Source organism: Solanum pennellii, chromosome 3 (genome assembly GCF_001406875.1).
Source record: "Solanum pennellii chromosome 3, SPENNV200".
NCBI lineage: Eukaryota > Viridiplantae > Streptophyta > Magnoliopsida > Solanales > Solanaceae > Solanum > Solanum pennellii.
Genome location: NC_028639.1, coordinates 5700674 through 5721676, shown reverse-complemented (window position 1 = coordinate 5721676; position 21003 = coordinate 5700674). Strand labels below are relative to the sequence as shown.

The 21003-nt window shown below is 32.4% G+C and overlaps 1 protein-coding gene across 1 annotated transcript; it reads right to left on the bottom strand.

The window, feature by feature from the left end:
• Nucleotides 1-928: 928 nt before the first annotated feature.
• Nucleotides 929-4591, bottom strand: LOC107015146 (tubby-like F-box protein 5). Its single transcript, XM_015215327.2, has 5 exons — nucleotides 4270-4591; nucleotides 2799-3177; nucleotides 2608-2695; nucleotides 1942-2071; nucleotides 929-1827 (listed from the first exon to the last, which is right to left on the bottom strand). The coding sequence occupies exons 2-5, from the start codon at nucleotides 3147-3149 to the stop codon at nucleotides 1176-1178; spliced, it is 1221 nt and encodes a 406-aa protein (XP_015070813.1). The 5' UTR covers nucleotides 3150-3177; nucleotides 4270-4591; the 3' UTR covers nucleotides 929-1175.
• Nucleotides 4592-21003: the final 16412 nt, after the last annotated feature.

The window sequence follows — 21003 nt, the reverse complement described above, 5'->3', positions numbered from 1 at the left end:
AATCTCGCTCGCCACTCTCCATTCTCGCTCGCCTCTCTCGCTTTATACACAGAAGTGTATAATTCTGTTTCTGTTTTGTATAAAGCGAGAGAAAATTGTATATACACATGCAAAAATGTATATCTTCGTGTTATACACTTAATTATACAATTTACAAACATTTTACTTCAAATATTGCAGAGAAAAAGGCCAACGAATTATACAATTGCGAATTATACAATTGCAGTGAAATACAATTTTCTCTAGCTTTATACAACAGAAGTGTATATATTGTGTTTCTGTTTTTGTATAAAGCGAGAAAAACATATATCTTCTTGCTATACACTTATAATTATGCAATATACATACATTTTAATTCGATACAACTGTATGCAAAACAAATTATACAATTGCAGCGAAATAGGCCAGCGAATTATACAATTTAGGCCAGCGAATTATACAATTGTATATATATAGCAATTTATACAGTTTTATGTTTGCTATAGAGCGCAATTATGCAAAGTTTGCTATAGCATACAAATATGAATTTTTTGTTTGCTATATGTGAAAGTTGCCCTAAATTCATATATGAGTCAAGTTATAGGAAATCACGAACTTAAAAATCAAATTAAAATCCTACCATTTATAGTAGAATTTAACATTTGAAATCAAAATTTTAACCAAAAATTGATATTTTGTTCAATATTATAGACAAAATACTGATCTTAAATTGAAACTTCGAATTAAGAACCCAATTTACAGGGTCAAACACCTACAACAACCAGACATCCATTTAATATATCAAGCTATGTTACAACTTCAAAAGTGAAACAATGAGTTGAAAATCAAACTATAACTTGTCTTTCATTTTAGGTTGGATATGAAATTTTCACGATTAAACGCTGATTTTCGATTAAATTGTACCCCGAAAAGCAAAAAAGCCAATAACTTTTGTAGGCAAATGGATCCTTTACCTTCCAGGAAAAGTATTAAATCATAGAACTTACACAACAGATGATGCTTCTATCTTAGAAGCTACTGTTAGTTTTACATACTTGCACATAATGATATTCTCATCAATAAATCTGGCCTTGCATTTAGAACTTTTCAGAGAGAATACACATCAATTCCATAACATCATGCAGCAACCCGATACGAAATGTAAAATATCATGAGTTACAATCTCAGCACGAAAATCATTCACAGGCTGGTTTCGTGTCGAAGCTGCTCAAGCAGATTGCAAAAGCTTGGAATGCGGAGAGGGGGTAGCAGTAATCCATGGTGAAGATATCTTTTCCAATTTTTCCAAATTGCAAAATTGTTGTTTCTTGTACTGCAGCTGGTATATTGTGAGATGGATCAACTGCTGCAACTAGTTGAAAGTTTTTCACGGACGCCACTGTGACTCGGCCTTTAAAGTTTAGGCACCAGCACTGCAATTGTTCATGCCATCGAGGGGCTTTGTTTTTTAGCACAAGTGGCGCTCGAGAAGGGACTGACACTGTCGAGCTGCTATTTACAGATGGCTCCTTTGCTTTTGAGACTAACGCGGGAGATGACTTCTCGTCAAAATGTTGTGGGAATGATGTAGGTGTTGGAGCACTGCCTCCCTCTTGGATAGAGGAGAAAGGGATGGAATGCATAGCGCAATGCATTCTCCTAGGTCCCCGTGTACGGAGAACATTGAGTTCATAGGAAACGGTGGCTATACTGTAGTTGCATGCAGATACTGTCGGAGATACTTGCTTCGTACTGAATCGTCGACTAAGTCTACCACGATGTTGAATAGCTGCATCACTTGGAAGTTGGTTATCATATATGGTGAATTTGGTTCCAAGGAAGTTAGATCTGGTCAAATTGTAAGAAAGTTATTAAAACAAAATGGAATGAAATGGAAATATTTTGACATTACGATGGACATTGATGGTTTAGCTATAGAAAAAGCAGTTTGAGGGAACTTGCCTCAATTTTCCAACATACGTACTGCTAGCTCGAGAAAAATCATCAGAAACCAAGGAAATTACGAAGTCTGTGCTAGTTGCCCTTCTGATCCTTTTGGCAGCCAGCAACAGTTTATCGCTCTCATCCTCGGCTGTCATGAAGTAGCATATCAGATTGTACTTTTCAGTGACAAAAGATCAAAACCAAAACGCTAAAACGAAGAAAGAAAAAAAGGGGCAGCTCGGTGGACTAAGCTCCCGCTATGTGTAGGGTCCTGGGAAGGGCCGGACCACTAGAGTCTATCATACACAGTCTTACCGTGCATTTTTGCAAGAGACTGTTTCCATAGTTTGAAATTATGACCTCCTTATCACATGGCAAAACTTTATCAGTTTCTCCAAGGCTCCCCATTCTAAACCACAACAGTAATGATTAATAAGAAGTTGGGCAGTTATGGTGTGGTCCAGTGTATACAACTTGAAGGGTGTATTCCGCCGACCTTAAAACAAGTCTTCCATCAAAGGAGAATTTATAGAATCTTATGATGGAACTTCATTCATCGACTAAATACACAAGCAAGATCTTGAAGTTGATACCAACGAAACACAATCATGGAAAATCATCTTCATACTATAATAAAAGATGAACTAATGCAAGTGTCAAAAAGAAAATCAAAGTGTGACTTACATGGAGTCAAACCAAAGTAGAGGCGATAAACTGAATTAGCTCTGTCACGTTTGATAAAGCAATGAATTGGGGATTCACGGGGACCCGGCTGGTACAAAACAGAAAGGGAAAAAGAGGTCTCAGTTTCTTCTCCTTATTTTGGTGATAGGCAAGAAGAACAAGCTAATAATCGAACAGATCAAGGAATCTACCTGCTTTAGTGAAATGGGAAATGTAAGCCTACCACATTCTTCAGGAGTCTTGACAATCTCTTTTGTAACTTCCCTCCATGACTTACAAACAGATGCACAAAAGACTACCGCTGTCCGAGCAGGAAATGATGTCTCACTCTCTTCAACCCTGCGGACAATATCTAAAAGCAGTTCTGGTGGTATATTTGCCCATTGGCCTTGTTGATTGGGATCAAAAGGAACCACATCAGGCGCTATATGTGTTCGGGTTCTGTTTCGCCAATGCCTTCCCTCCACTTCCCCTCTCCTTGATATACTCCCTATCCCATCTTTCATTTCTTTCAGCTCGCGGACAATGCTCTTGAACGACATCTCTATTGATCACATCAACTAGCCTTTCCTACATTGGGATGGCAAAGAATTTAGAAGAATCAAAAAGGCATTTGAAACAATGAAAATAAGAAGAGCTTTGGCTAGTTCTATGAAAAAGAACTTTCAAAATTTTTCCATTTTTGACTATATACACTACTTCCAACAAGCAGATCTGACACTAAATAGTTAAGCCTCTTTCAATCAATCATCAACAACAAACAACATACCCCATCCCCTACCTTTGTGCGGTAGAGAAGTTGTTTCTGATAAACCCTCGACTCAAAACAATTGTAACCAAAGCATGATTAAAGAAAAATATACCAGCACCAAAATAGCAAAATAAACCGAACAATGAATTAACAGGCAATTAGTGAAAATCAGGAGAATAAGATACTAGGTGCATACTAACTACAATCCCTTATCCTCATTCCACCTCTACAAAAGAAAAGAAGTTAAGCAACAAATACTTAATACCATCAAAACTTCTACCTCAAGCACACACAATAGACCTCCAAATCTCCAAACCCCAAGCACCCAACCATTTCACTCTATTTGAGTCCAAATCATTACATTAGAGATCAAAAAAAGTTGAAAAAGGATATGCAAGAAGGTATTTGTATAAAATGAAAACTTTATTAGGAATCAACTATTCCCATTTTCAAAATTTAAGCAATAACAACACAGCCATACTTTAGAATACCCATCACCAGAAAGGCATATTAATATTTACACAATTTCTAGCACAGTTCAAGAATTGTAAAAAAATCAAAACTTTATTAGAAATCAACTGTTCCCAGTTTGAAAAATGTGCAACTTAATACACCAACAACTTAAAATCCCATTCTCCATAAAGTCAAACAGATTTTGCACAATTTCAGCCAAAAAATTTTTTTTAATCAGAAATCAACCTTCAGCTCCAAAATTTAGCAAAAATAAACATAAATGGAGCTCGGATCTGAGATAAATTGAGGATGGTTGGGAAGAAAACAAAGCTAAGCATTAAAGTTTGCACAATTTCTAGCAAAGTTCAAGAAATTGCGGTAGAAATGAAAACTTCTAAATCTGAAAAAAAAAAGCAACCCAAAAAAGGTCTAAAATAGAAGAAAGAGAAGAAACAAACCTGAGAAATACGTAGCAAAAAAGACGATATATGATGAGAAAAAGCTCAAAAAATGGGTACAATCAGATCAGATCAAACACGGCTAGTTCCGTCCATGTTTTCCGGCGAAACCCTGGTGGGTAAACATTTAACTTTTTTCCCGGTGACCACCAGTAGCACCACCAACGCCGCTGTATCCTCCGCCGCCACCACCAATTTGAACGGAAAAAAATGGCTTTTCCGATATGTATCGAAAGTTCCTCTCACCAATTAATTTTTTATTTATTTATTTGGTTTACCAGTTGTCTTTCCACCAAATGATTTATTTTTTTCAATTTTAAGCTAGATTTTGGACCTAGGGAGTAGGGACTCCCTCACTATTTATTTATCTTCAAAACCAATATTTTTTGGATAAAATTTAAGGTGATCAAAAAATAATTATTCAAAAATATTATACCTCATACTTATTTTTTACGTTTCAAAATCTTTTAAAATGTTTTTAAAAGAATATGTTTAATGTTTTATCTGATATATTTAAAATTTCGATATTAAAAAGGGTATTTAGATATGCATTTTTTTCAAGTCTTGGTTTCTGTATGGTATGAATTCACTGAGCAGTTGATGGAAGAGCAGACAGTGTCTGAAATAACGATTGTTTATTCAATCCAAATCTGATAAGAGAAGAAAGCTTTTAACGTGGATCGACGTATAATTGAATCAATAGAGAGAAATTCTGAGTAACGAGAGAGATTCTTATATCTTTATTTTAGATTATGGATTCAAAAATATAATTTGTGTACATTTTATTACTTTTAGGGTTCAAACCCTACTTATGAGACTATCTTAGATATTGTTCATTGTTATTATTATATTGTTTATGTCGGAATATACAATTTTGTAATTATTTTTTTCTTAAAACATAAGAACAAAATTTTCTTAGGAGAATTTCTTTTATAATATTTTTTCTCTTAAATTGGTAAAATTCATACCCTCATAAAAAAAATTATTTTAGGATGTGATTTTTTTATTTATTTATTTTTGTAGTTTTTTCTTTCTTCCCGCATGGGTGGTGGGCCAATTTGTTAAAGCATAAAAATAATAATTCAAATATGGAAAAGAAAATGGAAAATACGCTGGAAAAGGTACAATGATCCTTAATAAGATTATGGTATTTGAAAAAGATGACAACAATGATTAGTATTCAAACAATTTGTAACATGCTACAATCATGACATGAATTTAGGTTGGTGTAATTATAATGCTTAATTAATAAAGTCGTTTGTGGTAGAGTAATAAATTTTATTTATTTATTTTTTATCAGAAATTTTGAATTTAAACTTATTAAATATGAAATTGTTTTTATTAGAATTTTTTTAAAAATATAATTTTTCAATATGAATTTAAATTTAATCGAAGTTTCATGTTCATACCAAACATCGAATAAAAAACAATGATCATCCACTAACAAGTTGATATTTTTCATACTCCATCTGCCCATTTTTAATTGTTATGTTGCGATTTTCGAAAGTCAATTTAATTAATTTTTAAGATTAAATTAGATTACATTAATTTGATATTTTAAACAAAAAATTAGATATATTAAAAAACTATATGAATAATATTATACATTCTAATTTTTTATATATCAGAATGATAAAAAAATATATCGTAAAATATTACTCAAAAATTATTATCGTTTGACTCTAAAAACAAAAACTACGATATTAAAAATGGAAGGAGCTAATAATATATTTGTTCCAATTTAGCAGGATATCTTTTTCCCATTTCTCAAAATAGATAATCACACAACTTCATAAATAAGATATCATATACATTATTACCAATATATTTTTGCTATACTTAGAATATTTGAAGTTGGAGTTAAAGATGAAATTGTATATGCAAATAATATTTAATTATCTTAATGCACTTTCTAAAAAGAACATTAATATAATTTAAACAGAGCCGATTTTATAAAATTAAAAATTTTGTGATAAATTTAGAAAATATATATAGTAAAAAAATTAATATTTTTCAAATTTTAAATACAACTTTAAATTTTATTCATGAAGATTGAGTTGATTAATTTTGTGCACAAAAGGCTAACAAAGTAGTACTTCACACTCACATAATTTTTAATTTCTAGAGTAGATCCTTCTAACTTTTCCAACAAGATTATCTCTGAAATTATTATGGCTTTTAGAATAATGTGTTATTATCTAAGCTAGTGTAAAAGAAAATCAATCTAGTTTCATAAGTGGTAGGTTCATTACTGAGAAATGAGAATATTATATGAATTTAGGAGATTATTTTTTTTGATTTCTCGTTTGGTATCTGAAATTTAGATTAGAATTTTGATTAAATTTAAATTACGTATGATAAATATCATTTAAAGATAGAACAGTTTTATTATTGCACCACAATCTACGTTAATAATTCAAAAGATTATTTATAAAAAGTTTTTTTCCCTCTACGAGATTTAAAGCAAGGAGATCCACTTTCTCAATCTCTTTGAATTACACCTTTTTATATAAAATGTCTTAGATCAAATTGAAAAATTGAACTGAATTCATTTCGATTTAATGATCATATGAACCAAAAATTGAATTAACTAAATAGAATTAACCCAAAATCAGTTTAGCTAATACTTTCTCTGTTTCCAATTTTTTTTCCACTTTTTCTTTTTTTAGTTTTTCTAATTACTATTTAACTATTTTAACAAATCAAGAGACGATTTTTTAATCTATTATACTCTCAATTACTTAATTTGAAAAAGGTAGAACTTTTTGAAAATCTTAAGTTCTTAATTCATCTATTTCATAATTAATAGCGATAAAATGATAAACTCACTATATTAATAATTATTTTCTTAATATATGTATCAACTTAAAATTAGATAAATAATTAGAAACAGAGAGAGTAAATTATATACCATTATTATGATTTTGTAACTAGTGTTAGGTTTATGCTAAGTTATAAGAGTAACTTTAAATCATGATTCCATCGTTGATTATTTGTAATTAGAATTCTTAAAAAATTACTCCTCTTTTGTTTAGTTATTTCCAAAATAAAATTATATACAATACATTTTTATATTATATTTTATTAATTCCGCACATAATTCGAGTTTTAATGTATCAGATTAACATTGCCCCTAGGTACTTTACATATGTTATCTTAAAATTTGAAATGCACCTCGTACAATGCATAAAGGTACGTTTATTTGATTATTTAATGATATATAGAAAACCAATGTCAATATGAGCGGCAACGAGATCCGATAAAGGATTATTAATTATTAAGAATTTTTGTAGTATCAATTCATTTTTGTCTTCGTGTGAGAGGTAATTTATTTTATTTTAAGCATATTATAAGTTTTATATATATATATAGTATCAATATATGAATCTCTAGTAAGATAAAGTGCACATTATAAGGTAAATTATATTCATCAATTTCTTAAAAAGTCGATCTCAACTCTTCGTTGGCTTATATATTACAAATGATCATCTATGCACTAAATTTACATGTATAGTTGAATGTCATTAGTTGTGGATGTCGATTGGGATGACGTTGGTTAATATCGGTGGCAAATTGACGATAGCTAGTAGTGATGGTGGTAATTGCGGTGACAGTTGATAAATTGTTGTAAATGACAATGATAGCTATTGATGGTAACGCATAATTATGATGGTTGTCATATATAATGTGGTGACTAATGTTGGATTGTATTATTGTGATAACGATGGTTAGTGATGATCGATGATTTTAAATTATGACTAGTAGTAATGACAAGTAACTGTATATAGTGATTGAGATTAATAGTAATTGTGATTGAAGATGATGATTAATGATGGTGAGATATAGTTGATAATGAAAAATAACAATGGTGATTGGGGAAGACATTGTTCGATTTTAGGCGAGTTAGAGTGAGAAAAAAAGCAAGGACGTTCAGCAAAATTTCTGGGTAGGGACCTGCGCGCCGCGCCTGCCAGAGCACCCCAAACCCTTCTCTGTACCACCTATATCCCCAAGGTCACCTGTCCCATCTAGTTTGCCCCCGATTTCTTCCTTTGAGCTCATTTAAAGTGTATCTTCACTCCTTTCGTTCTAAACACTTTAAACTACTTCTAAACACTTGGAAATCATTCATAACATGAATCATAACCTTGAAATAATAATTCAAATTCAAGGTAAAGTTAATATTAAGTTTTGAGAGTTCTTCCGAACCTTTTGAGAGAATCCCTTTAAATCTTCTGGTGGAGTCTTCTACAACTTCTAGTAACTTGTTTCAAGACTCGAGCAAGTGTGTATGAGAATAAAGAGTATGTATTCATGAGTCTGCATTGTCATCATGAGATTTTCCATATCATGAACCAAAACTCTTGAATTCATAATTCACATCTAAGAGAGAGAGTTAAGAATAGAGTTCAAGAAAGCTTTTCAATTCAATAGTGAATCCTTTGGGGTAAATCATTGATTAGAACTAAGTTTCGAGGAAGTAAGAGAATGAGAATATTTCTATACATGAGTACGATCTAGTTATTTAGACCTTCGAGTCGAGTTGTTCATGCCCATAAATTTCGCATGAACCCTACAAGTTGAAAATCATGAAATCATCCATAGACATGAGATATGAACCATGAATCCATACTTCATTTCAAGGAAAGTTAAGAGTCAAGAATAGAAGTTAAGAGAAAGTCAAAGTAAAGGTTATAAAGTTTTCAAAAGTCTTTCACAAATGTTTTCACTTTGTTTTAAAGACTTAAAGCTCAAGTTGAGAAAAGAATAAAGATTGAGCCAATTCTTCAGATAAGTATATGGGGACTAAGTATTCCCAAAGAGATTAAAAATATTTTCACATTTAGATATGAACGGAAACTGAGATTTCCAAAGAGCCTTAGGGCTAGTTTTCAGACAGAAGTAATAGTTTTATAAAATGAGGCAAGCAGGGGAACTATGATTTCCAAGAGAGCTTTTAAAAATAAGTTTTGAGCACTAATCTCAAACCACAGAATCATTATGTTTGAAAAACATAAGAGTCAGTATATTTTTGAGAGTAGTATTGGGCATCGATGTGGGGATGCGAGTTTCAAATTAACTCAAGTCTCCATAAAAATTATGTAACCATTATGGGTAGAAAGAGTCATACTTTTTAGATTAATCATTTTCACAGTTTACTAGTGGATCCATTAGGCAGTTCAGGTCTATACTCTGGCAAGGTTAGGATGGCCGGGTAGCGTGGGCCGAATAACGTTGTATCATCGCTATAGCTCTTAAGTGATGGTTGTCGGTTAGAGAAGCTCCCACAGAAGTTATAGCATTTTTACATACATCTGATAGAATAATGAGTCTTATTGATAAAGAGGTGTACATCCAGTATATATAGAGAAAACATTAATAAGTAATTACACATGAGTCACATAATTATTATTAATTATAGTTACTCCTATTATCCCCCCGCAAGCTGATCCACGGGTACGAGGGGAAGCTTGGTAGCGAGGTAATGAAACGCAGCCGGTGGAAGAGGTTTGGTAAGGATGTCTGCAAGTTGTTCAGAAGACGGAACATGATGTGTGCTCATAGTACCAGCCATGACTTGTTCACGAACGAAGTGGCAATCAGAACCAACATGCTTCATACGATCGTGAAGGACTGGATTTTTTGTAACGCAAATGGTGGACTCGTTGTCACAGTAAATCTTTGGCCGAAAAGGAGGAAGACCAAGAGCATCTGTAATATGATGAAGCCACATAGCTTCAGCAACTCCAGCCGCCATAGCTCTATATTCAGCTTCGGTGGAAGAACGAGACACCCGCGTTTGCTTTTTGGTGCACCAAGAGATTAAATTTGGTCCAAGAAACAGTAGATACCCGGTAGTGGAGCAACGATCGTCCTTGTCGTTAGCCCAGTCTGAGTCGGAGTAGATGGAGAGCTCCAGATTTCCTTTTTGGAAAAGAATTCCACGACGTGAGCTGCCCTTTAGATAACGAAGAATCCGTTTTAATGCCTGGAAGTTTTGTTCAGTTGGAGCATGCATGGATTGAGAGACACGATTAACAACATATTGAATTTCTGGACGAGTAACAGCCAGATAATGAAGGCCACCCACGATGTTTCGATAGAGGGTCGGATTGTCGAATAGACGGCTGTCTGAGGTGGACGGCGGACGGACAACCATGGGAGTAGGTGCAGTTTTGGATTGAGCCATCCCTGCCCGAGTGAGAAGCTCCTCAGTGTATTTTGACTGATGAAGTAGGAGACTAGAGGAGGTACGGAGTACTTCAATGCCAAGAAAGTAATGTAGAGGGCCAAGATCTTTCAGCTGAAAATTTTGATGCATGGCCTTCGTGATAATGGAGATAAGATCAGATGAATTGCCGGTAATCACAATATCATCAACATAGAGAAGGATTATAACCAGGTCACGAGGATGCCGTAGAGTGAATAGACTCGTGTCATGAGTGCACGTGCGGAAGCCCATATCCTGCAGAAAAGAAGAGAAACGATTATACCAAGCACGGGGGGCCTGTTTAATACCATAGAGGGACCTTTTGAGCTTGCAGACAAGGTGTGGATGGCGGGAATCAACATAGCCGGGTGGTTGATCCATATAAATGTCCTCCTCCAGAGTGCCATGCAGAAAGGCATTGCTAACATCTAGCTGGTGTAGGGGCCAGTCATTATGAAGAGCGAGAGACAAGACTAGACGGATAGTCTGCTGCTTGACGACTGGGCTGAAAGTCTCCTTATAGTCAATGCCATACTCTTGATGATAACCCTTCGCAACTAGGCGAGCTTTGTAACGAGATATGGATCCATCTGCATTACGTTTGATGCGGTATACCCACTTGCAACCAATTGGTTTTCGATGTCGGGGTGCTGGCACCAATTCCCAAGTACGCTGATTAATAAGAGACCTGTATTCATCATCCATAGCCCTGACACCAAAGGGGATTGCTAGAGGCTTGTTTGTAGGTAATAGGTTCAGAGGGAGAGATAGCAGGTAAAGTAGTGGTGTAGGCTTTGGGCTTGAAAATGCCGGATTTGGAACGAGTTTGCATGGGATGTAATGGTGGTGGGGGTGGGGGTGGAGGGGGTGCTGGTTCAGCTGGTGGAAGTTGTTGGTGAGGGGGTTTGAAGCTTGGTGGGATAGGTGGATTGTGGGGGCTGGGTGGTCCATTTTGGACAGGAGAGTAGGGGTTAGTTGTTTGTTGCAGAATGGATGGGTTAATGGGTGCCGGTACAAGGCCATGTGAGCTCGGTGGAAAGATTGGAATAATACCAAGTGGGTTGGACGTGGCAGTGACGGAACTCAACCAGGGATAGGGAAATTCATCATCGATAAAACGAACATAACGAGAGACATATGCTTTTTGAGAGACGGGATCAAAACATTTATATCCTTTTATGGTGGGGTGGTAGCCTAGAAAGACACATGGTGTAGACCGGGGTTGAAGTTTGTGGTGAGTGTGAGGTCGTAGCCAAGGGTAGGCAAGACAACCAAAAGGGCGAAGGTGAGTGTAATCCAGACGGTGTTTGTAGAGACATTCATAAGGAGATGTGTTAGAGAGGGAGGGTGTGGGCATGCGGTTGATGAGATAGTTGGCAGTGGCCAGCGCCTCGACCCAGAAGGATGCAGGGAGATGAGACTCATGAAGGAGGGTGACGACAGTCTCAATGAGGTGACGGTGTTTGCGTTCGGCAACACCATTTTGTTCAGGAGTATAGGGGCAAGATGTGTGATGAATAATACCAAGAGATTGGAGAAAAAGGCCAAAGGCATTGTTTAAAAATTCTTTGCCATTGTCACTACGAAAGATTTTGATGTTGGAGTTGAATTGTGTTTTGACCATGCATTCAAAATTTACAAAAACCGAATATGCTTCAGATTTGCGTTTTAAGGGATAAAGTCATGCAAAAATTTACTATAATCATCAACAAAACAGATATAGTAGCGAAAACCATTAAAAGAGGCGATGGAGGTTGGACTCCAAACATCAGAATGTATTAATTCAAATGGCGCTGTGGCCTGAGTATCAGATAAGATAAACGGTAAACGACTCGATTTGGCTACATAGCACGACTCACAATGATCCTTAGTGGAAAACGAAAAACCTAAGACAGACATAATGGACTTAGTAACTTCGGCACATGGATGACTAAGTCTGCGGTGCCAGGTAGAGGAACGAATGGCTTGATGAGCAACTGAAGAAGATGAGATTGACGCAGATAGCTTGGAAGGAAGAGTGTATAGACCTTGCTCACAGCGGCCCTTGTACCGGATCTGTTTGGTTAAATTGTCCACTATCTGAAAATTATGGGCATTAAAAAGAAGAGTGCAGTTATTTTCTTTGGTAAACAGATAGACAGACAGAAGATTGGATGTTAGGGATGGGACGTGATGTAGCGTGGACAATGAGAAAGTACCTGTGGGTGTGTAAACATAGTCGGAACCTGTATTAGAGATGAGTAAAGATTGGTCGTTACCTATAGTGATTGTGTCGGCGCCAGAATAGGAAGTCGGATTATGGAGTTGAGAGTAATCAGGCGTCACGTGAGAATTTGCACCAGTATCCAGATACCAATCACTTGAAGAGTTGCTTGTAGATGCATGCATCGCACGAGTTCCGCCGGATGGGGCAGAAACAGACTGCTCGTCGTAGCGATACCAACACACACGAGCCGCGTGTCCGCGCTTGTCACAGATTTGACACACAGGCATGTCGCGACTTGACAAAAAACTGCCGCCACCGCGTCTGCTGTCCTGGTCAGGTCTGCTGCGGCCAGAACTGTTGCTTTGGCCGAGTGACTGATGTCGTCCTCTGCCTCCGTCGCAGTGTGCACCGCGTCTGCCTGGACGTCCGCCACCACGCTGCCCAGCCGCGTAAAGTGCAGTGTGGGTTGCCTGAGCTGTGGAGTCAGCGAGGGCCAATTTGGATTCCACGGCAAGATTTAATTCTTCTGCATTCAACCAGCCCGATATTTGATTGAGTGTGAGTGGACCATCGTGATAGCGGATGTGCTGTTTTAAAGAAGAAAATTTGGCAGGCAAGCCCCGCACAACAGCATTGATGACATCTCGTTCGGGAACAAGTTCATTGAGGGCATCAAGATCAGAAATAATCGACGCTGCTTCGTCCAGATATTGGACAATGGTGCGAGTGCCCTTGCGGAGGGTGTGAAGACGGTCACGCAACTGAAAAACATGGGCTGTTGATAAGGAGTTGAAGCGGGTAGCAAGAGCATTCCAAAGATCCCAGAGGTGGTAAAACCACGAGCATACTTCTGAATTTGCGGGCTAATCACAGCGAGAAGGCAGGCATGAACTTGAGCATCAACAACAGCCCACGACATATGGGCGGGTTTTGGTTCCGTCGAGGTCGTACCATCTTTGTCCGTGACGGTGACATTGATGGGCGGCACTGTTCTGGTACCGTCGACCCAACCAAGAAGAAGATTTGCGGAAAGCGCCGTCTTGATGCTATTCGACCAAGCTGGATAATTATAATCGGTTAATTTTTCTGGGATGAGATTGTGAAGATTGCGAAGAAGAAATTTCACACCGGAGGAAAGAGCTGCAAAGGGATCGGCTGCCATGTTGAATGGGAGAAGCAGAATGAGTCGGAAAAAAAAAAATTTTTGATCGACAAGAAGAAGAAGAAGTTTTAGGGTTTAGGGTTTTTTTTTAGGTTTCGAAAGAGTTTAAACCTTGCTCTGATACCATGATAGAATAATGAGTCTTATTGATAAAGAGGTGTACATCCAGTATATATAGAGAAAACATGAATAAGTAATTACACATGACTCACATAATTATTATTAATTATAGTTACTCCTATTAACATCAATTACTTGTATTTTCATATACATTTCAGAGTTATGTTGTATCCTTGTTATACACACAGAGTTGACATCATGTTTTTTAAAAAACTTTTCTTTATATTGCATTTGTTTCAAACTTCTTTATATTGAAATGAGTTCAGTTGAGTATCAGGAGTTGAGTATCTTAAGTTGAGTATTTTGAGTTAATTTGTGCTTCATTGAGTTGAGGATCATATCTTTGAAGTTTAGTATCTAATCCTCGAGTTGAGTATCTTATTCTTAAGTTGAGTTGAGTTAAGAGAGTTTGAAAAGAGGTAAGTATGTTTTCTTTTTATTCAAGTTTCAAGCTTATGTTATACTTTAAAATTCCCCTAACATGCTCGTACATTCCACGTTCTCAGTTCGTTGATGCAGACACATGTATTCAGGATCATCAACAAGAGTTTCGTTGATACATCCCAGAGTTCGAGTTAGCCATGGTGAGCCTCCTTGCTTTCGGAGGACTTCATTTACTTTTCATTTTAGTTAGGAGGTCGTGGGTCTTGTCCCGACTTCCATCATTATCAGTTAGATGTTTCATAGATAGTCAGTATAGTTTAGGAGTCTGTATTAATCATTTATTCTATTAAATATTTTAAAGACTAAAGTTACATATTTTATGGCGAGATGAAAATTTATTTTATTCAAAATTTTCATTTAACTTAAAGCTTTGTATTTTAGTTTCAGAATCTTTATTCAGTAAGCTTTGTATGCTTAAGTAAGTCTTTCGCTTGTAGTCAGCCAGAATGAGGGTTCACATAGTGACCAGCAATGGTTTTTGAGTGCCGGCCATGTCCAGGATGTAGGCTCGAATCGTGACAGACGGACGATGCAGTAATAGCGAATAAATGGAACTAGTGAATCACCATTTTTGTAGAAATATTTAGATAGGTATATTAATGATGTTACATATTGACTGGTTACATATGTTAATCATTCAAATCTATTGACATCATTAATTGATTGAAACATATTAAGATATATATGATTAAGCTTCAGATGTAAAAAACAAACTTAATAACTAAAATATGAATAATTAAGATTAATATTTTTCATTAAGTCCATACAAATGAAACCTAACTATAGGTAATCAAATTGTACAAATACTTCTCACCACTACTAGGCCTATCGACACTCTTTCTTTCAAGTTTCATTTAATTGGTGATATAAATTATATAAAAACATTTAATAAATTAAAATATTTCACCATCTATGATATAATTTTAAAATTATACAATAACATTTATAATTAAATTATAATCCATATCCCACCAGTTAAGCGACCAAATTTGGCCACAAACATTGGGCAAACAAATAGTCAAATACTAAAATCTAAGAAAATAATATTTCATTGTCACGAGGGTGGTTTGCTTTTTAGGTTGCATAAGCATATGTACATGAACGTGTGACATGTCCTTGTCTCTTATCCACTCCTAACGTTCCAATTAATGTGAATATAATATATAGTATTTAATCATGCATTAAATTCAAAAATTAAATAATTTTTCTTTTCAAATTTTAAATGTATGTATGATTGATCGACATTTTTAAAATTTATGATTTTAAATATGTTGTGATATTTATTTAATGGTTAAAAAGAATTCATAAAGAGAAACAAAAAGTATAAATTAAAATGATTTTGAATTTCAAAAGAAAAAGTAATTTGATTAGAAATAAAATAAAAATGAAATTAAAGTCTTTAAATGAAGTAGAGGTTGTACTTTTTTTAGGGGAGGAGATAGGGTGTTAGCTACAAATTTGATTGAATTAATTTACCGTCTTAATTGAGGTATTTAGTTTTTTTTCAGACTTTTCGTGATTTGTCTAAAAATTTATCAAATATGTATAGATTAATAATTTAGAATTTAATGTGTTTTAATATTCACAAATTTTAAATTCAAACTCTGTCTCTCTTGTTTTTCTAATTTTTCTTTGCGTCCATGCTTGAAACTTCTAGAAATTTTCTTTGAAAAATATCTTTCTATTTATTTTGAAAATTAAATAGTTTGTGTTCGAATATTCGTATGCTATTTTCTAGGTTATCATCTTTTTAATCGACTTTATCAAAAGAAAGATTTTTTTTTAAAAAAATAAATGCTATTTTTTTTAATCTATTTTTTAGCGATAGTGAGATCACTTTTTATGCTACTTGACACTGCAACAAAATTTTGATTAAATTTCATAGTTTATGAAAATCATAACAAGTATAATTTAAATATGAAACTAACGAAACATGAATAGTACTTTATAAAATATTGAGATATACAACATCAATTTTCTTACTAAAATTCATCGTTTATAACGATAATTTCAAAACCACAATAATAAATAACTAAAATTATTTTTAGATTTAATTTTGAATTGTATGTTTTTTTTAGTAACATTTTACTATTGTGATTAAAGAATATTCGAACAACGTTATTATAAAAGATTTGATTATAATACTTGTCATTTACCCATTGCTTTTTTGCTAGAATGATAATCTATAACTTAGTTCGTAAGGGAACAAGAGGTACAACCAAAATGACACACACCTAAACTAGGCATTATCATGAATACGAAAGGCAAATTGTGTTTACTTTTGGCAAAAGTTGAGTTTGGTCTTATCGACGTGATACTTTTATATCGTTAAAAAAATAATTAAGTAAATAAAAATATTTTTTTTTGTATTTAATTTTTAGACGAGATTATCACACAATTTGATATGATATTAAAGTAGACAAGAGAGCTCAAATCTCAATGTCTCCAATGATCAGAAAAAAATTGGACATGCTTGATTCATGAAAAAAAAAGAGAGAAGAAAACAATAAAACATGCAAGCATGTGACTTTGGGTGCATCAATATTATCTAAGCTTAAATATGAGTTCTAAGATAAACTTCAAATAACAAACACTCCAACTGGATTCGACCCAGGTCCCGCGGATGGATATTCTAGCTTGTACCAGCAACACAATGGCACTCCTATAGTTTTCATGGATGCACTACTAATTACATCCTAATTTATGTTTGTCTCTCAAGATATATATACATTTACATACATGATTTCTTCCGAAGTTAACGGGTGAACGTGCACCTCCACCTAGACTAAGGGTGGGTCCGCCTCTGCTAATAAATTACCTAGTTATTTATATACACTTTTTTCTAATCCTTAATTAAGAATCAAAAGTTCAAATCTTGGTTATAATGATGTAACTTTTATTGGGGAGGAGCATTTTGCTTCTAACGTAGATTTTTTTATCATGAATTTAAATTTAATCGAATCCAATGCAAATATTAAAAATCTAGTGGGACACGAAACAAAAGTTTAAACTATCAAACAAGATACATAGTATATTTTCTCACTTTCTTTGTCTATATATGTTTCTACTCTTCTGTTTTGACAAAACTTGGGAAGTAGTATTATTTAGATGGAATTAATGTTGTTTCCATTTGGTACTTGAGGAAGTGACCTTCCCTCAAGCCCCTAACAAAACAAGTGTTCACTAAAAACAATGGAAAAAAGACATAGTTATTAATTGAGAGGTTGATATTGATTTCAAGATATAACATATAACAACCTTTGGTGATATTATACCAAATATATTACTAGAGTTGAGGTTGTCTCTCATTCTCTCTTTTCTAAATTTGAAATTTGAAAGCTCCAATAACATTGCGCTAATGGATCAGTCAGATACGATAGATATGAATATTTCAAAAGTTGAGATTATTGTATTTCATTTTTTAAATGAAATAATTACATATCTCGCTATTTATATTAAACTAGTAAATTTTGCCGCGCTACGCGCGGTGTATAAAAGTTTTCATTTTTATTTAATTCTTAAATCCAAATAGATTAGCTAATAAATTTTATCATTTAGCTTTGTAATTTCAACTCAATTCATGAATTAATTTTATCAAAAAATAAATACCTTAAATTAGCAGTACGGTCAAATACCTATACTTTTTTTGGTTGAATAGTTACTATTCTTTTATGTTAGTTATAATATATAATTAACAATTTATGACTTTATTATTCATTTGAATGAGTTCTCAAAATTAAATATGGTTAACTGTGATGTTTTGTTAAAAATTTAAAGTGAGATTTTTAGTCTTTCAAATTTTTTAAAATATATCATAAGAATTAAAATAGTAATAAATTCAAAAACAGACTTAGAAATATGAAAAATTATTTGTAATAGATAAGCTATCTATAATTTGAAGACATAAAAAAGTACTTCAATATTTATATATTAAAATATAAAAATTTTTCTCTCTATATTGATTCTTTGGAAGGAAATGCGTGATACATGATTTTAGTTCGGTAAAATAATTTTTAGTGATAGAGAATTAACATAAAAATAATATATTATTGTTAAAGCGCATAATAAAATAAGTAATAAATGAACAATTATAAATGAATGATAAAAGGTTTTATGTTAAGATTAAAAAAAAACTTATCTATCTAATAAAAACTTATAATTAGAGTCTTGAATTTTTCCTAAATAAAGTAAACATAGAAAAACTGTTCACAAATAATATGAATATTTATAATTATTAACGATAAATAATATTTTCATATAATTAAAGTGTAGGAGAAAAAGCTAAGTAAATTTTTAGAATCATTATAATGGAGGATGAATAGTTAAGTAATAAGTATATTTGAAATGATTATCTGTATTAATTTTTTTCTTGATAAATTCTCTTCTATAATTCTACATTTTTTTAAAAAAATTTTTCAACACTATTTTTAGTCTCCTTTTTTTCTTTTTTTCTTTTTTCTTTTTTATTTTTTTAGTCTTTGCTTATTTAATTCCATTAAGAAAACACAAACAATTAGCATCGTAATTAAGATAATCAAATTTGCTCGTCTTTAGTATTTTTACTAATTTATATTTTTTTTAAACAGTAACAATTAGCATCGTATCTTAACATAATCAAGTTCGCTTGTCTTTAGCTTTTTATTAATTTAAGCAAAATGTTTAAATGAATTCTTTTAATTAATTTTTATTGTATTTTTCATGATTTATATTTTATTTAAAATTTAAAAATAACTTCATGATAATTTTGATTATCTCCCGCCGCGAAGCGTATCTACAAATACATTTTAATGTTTTCAAGAATTGTTTTTGTCTTACTTTTAGTAATGATCTTGCTCTTATAATTTCATGCAAAAAAAAAAACAAATCAAGTATTCTCTTTTATATATCTTATTTTGTATCATTCTTATTAGAAATAAAAATAATTACACAAAGCAGTCTTTGTCGATAGATTTTGCATTACAAGATTAAAGTAGAGGACAATTAAGCTAAACATAAATATATTTGGTTAGAAATACTTTTTTGATGCGCTTTTAAGATGTCACAAATTTAAACAATTAAGTAATTTGAGGTTATGAAGGTATAAAGTTGGAAGTTATAGGTATTGCTAATAGGTATTAATTAAGTATAGAGGTTATGAAAGATGAAGAGGTGTGAGTTTATGATAAAAATTAAATTAAAAATAAATATATAAAAATAAGAGGAAAAAGGTAAAAAAAAGTTACATATTTGTTTAATAAACAAAAGTATGTTTAAGTAAAATCCTCCACCATTTTTATAATTTATTTTATTATGTGACTTATTTTCTTTTTACCTTATTTTAGAAATTTCAAATTATTAAAAGTCTCCAAATATGCTTCTAATAATAAACATTATTTTTAGTAATTACTATCATTTTGAACAGTATATACTTTTCTCTTATTTTATATTATAGGAGAGATATCTATTAAGAGAAAAATTAATTAAAAACAAATTTAAAAAGGGACATAGAATTAAAAAGTTAATCAAAAGGAATAGAATTTTTTTTGGAATTATCCAAAAAAAAAAAAAGAAATCGTATGGATGTTTTAAAATAAAATTAAAAAAAATATTTAATTTTTTGTTGATTAAATTCTCAAAATTCTGAAACATTTGGCCTATAAATGATTTCTATATATAAATAATATGCAACGTTAAAATTATGTATTTTTACCATATCATTGTTATGTGATTGTGAGATATGAAATTATAAGAGGATCAATTTATTTGATTCTTAGCTATATAATATTTGTATTTAATATTTAGTATTTTATTTTACTTTATATTGAGATGTAATATATTACTTTTTTTATTACTTATATTTATTATATATTTGTGTAACATTTTTATAGCTAGTGAGCAGGAAGATATTGTTAGACGAAATTAGAAATAAGATATATTGGCGTTTTTTCAATTAACTAATTAATCTGATAAGGAATCAATCAACTCTTATTGCATCGGAGGTTTAACCAAGAACTATAAACAATCCTTACAATAATACCAACAAACATACATAAAATTATAGTTAACTAATCAAGCAAAAATATTTAAAATATTTAGTTATATATGATTTGTTGGGTAAAGAAGGATCACATTCTCAACATAACATAATTACAATCCTTACAATAAAATAACAAAAAGACATAAAATTATAATTAACTAATCAAGCAAATATGTTTAAAATATTTAGTTATATATGATTTGAAGAGGAAAGAAGGATCATGTTCTCAACATAACATAATTCAGTTCTTCAAATTTACAAAGTGAATAAAGATAATCAGTGTCGGTAGAAACTATAAGAATAAGAAAAAAAATCTCAAAGCACTACAAAGAGAAGCAAAAAAGAAAATGAACAAATTATTTTTTCTATAAAAGAATCATGATTTGTATCATCAACAATCCAACCTAATAATATCAAATATATAATTACAATAGAACAAAAGTGATTATGATAATTAGACATGTCAAATCATTTTACCTCATAAAATCAAACTATACAAAATATATAAAATTTTTCATTATACATCTCTCTCCTGCAAAAATCAGATCAAAGAAGACAAAAAAATTAACAAATCA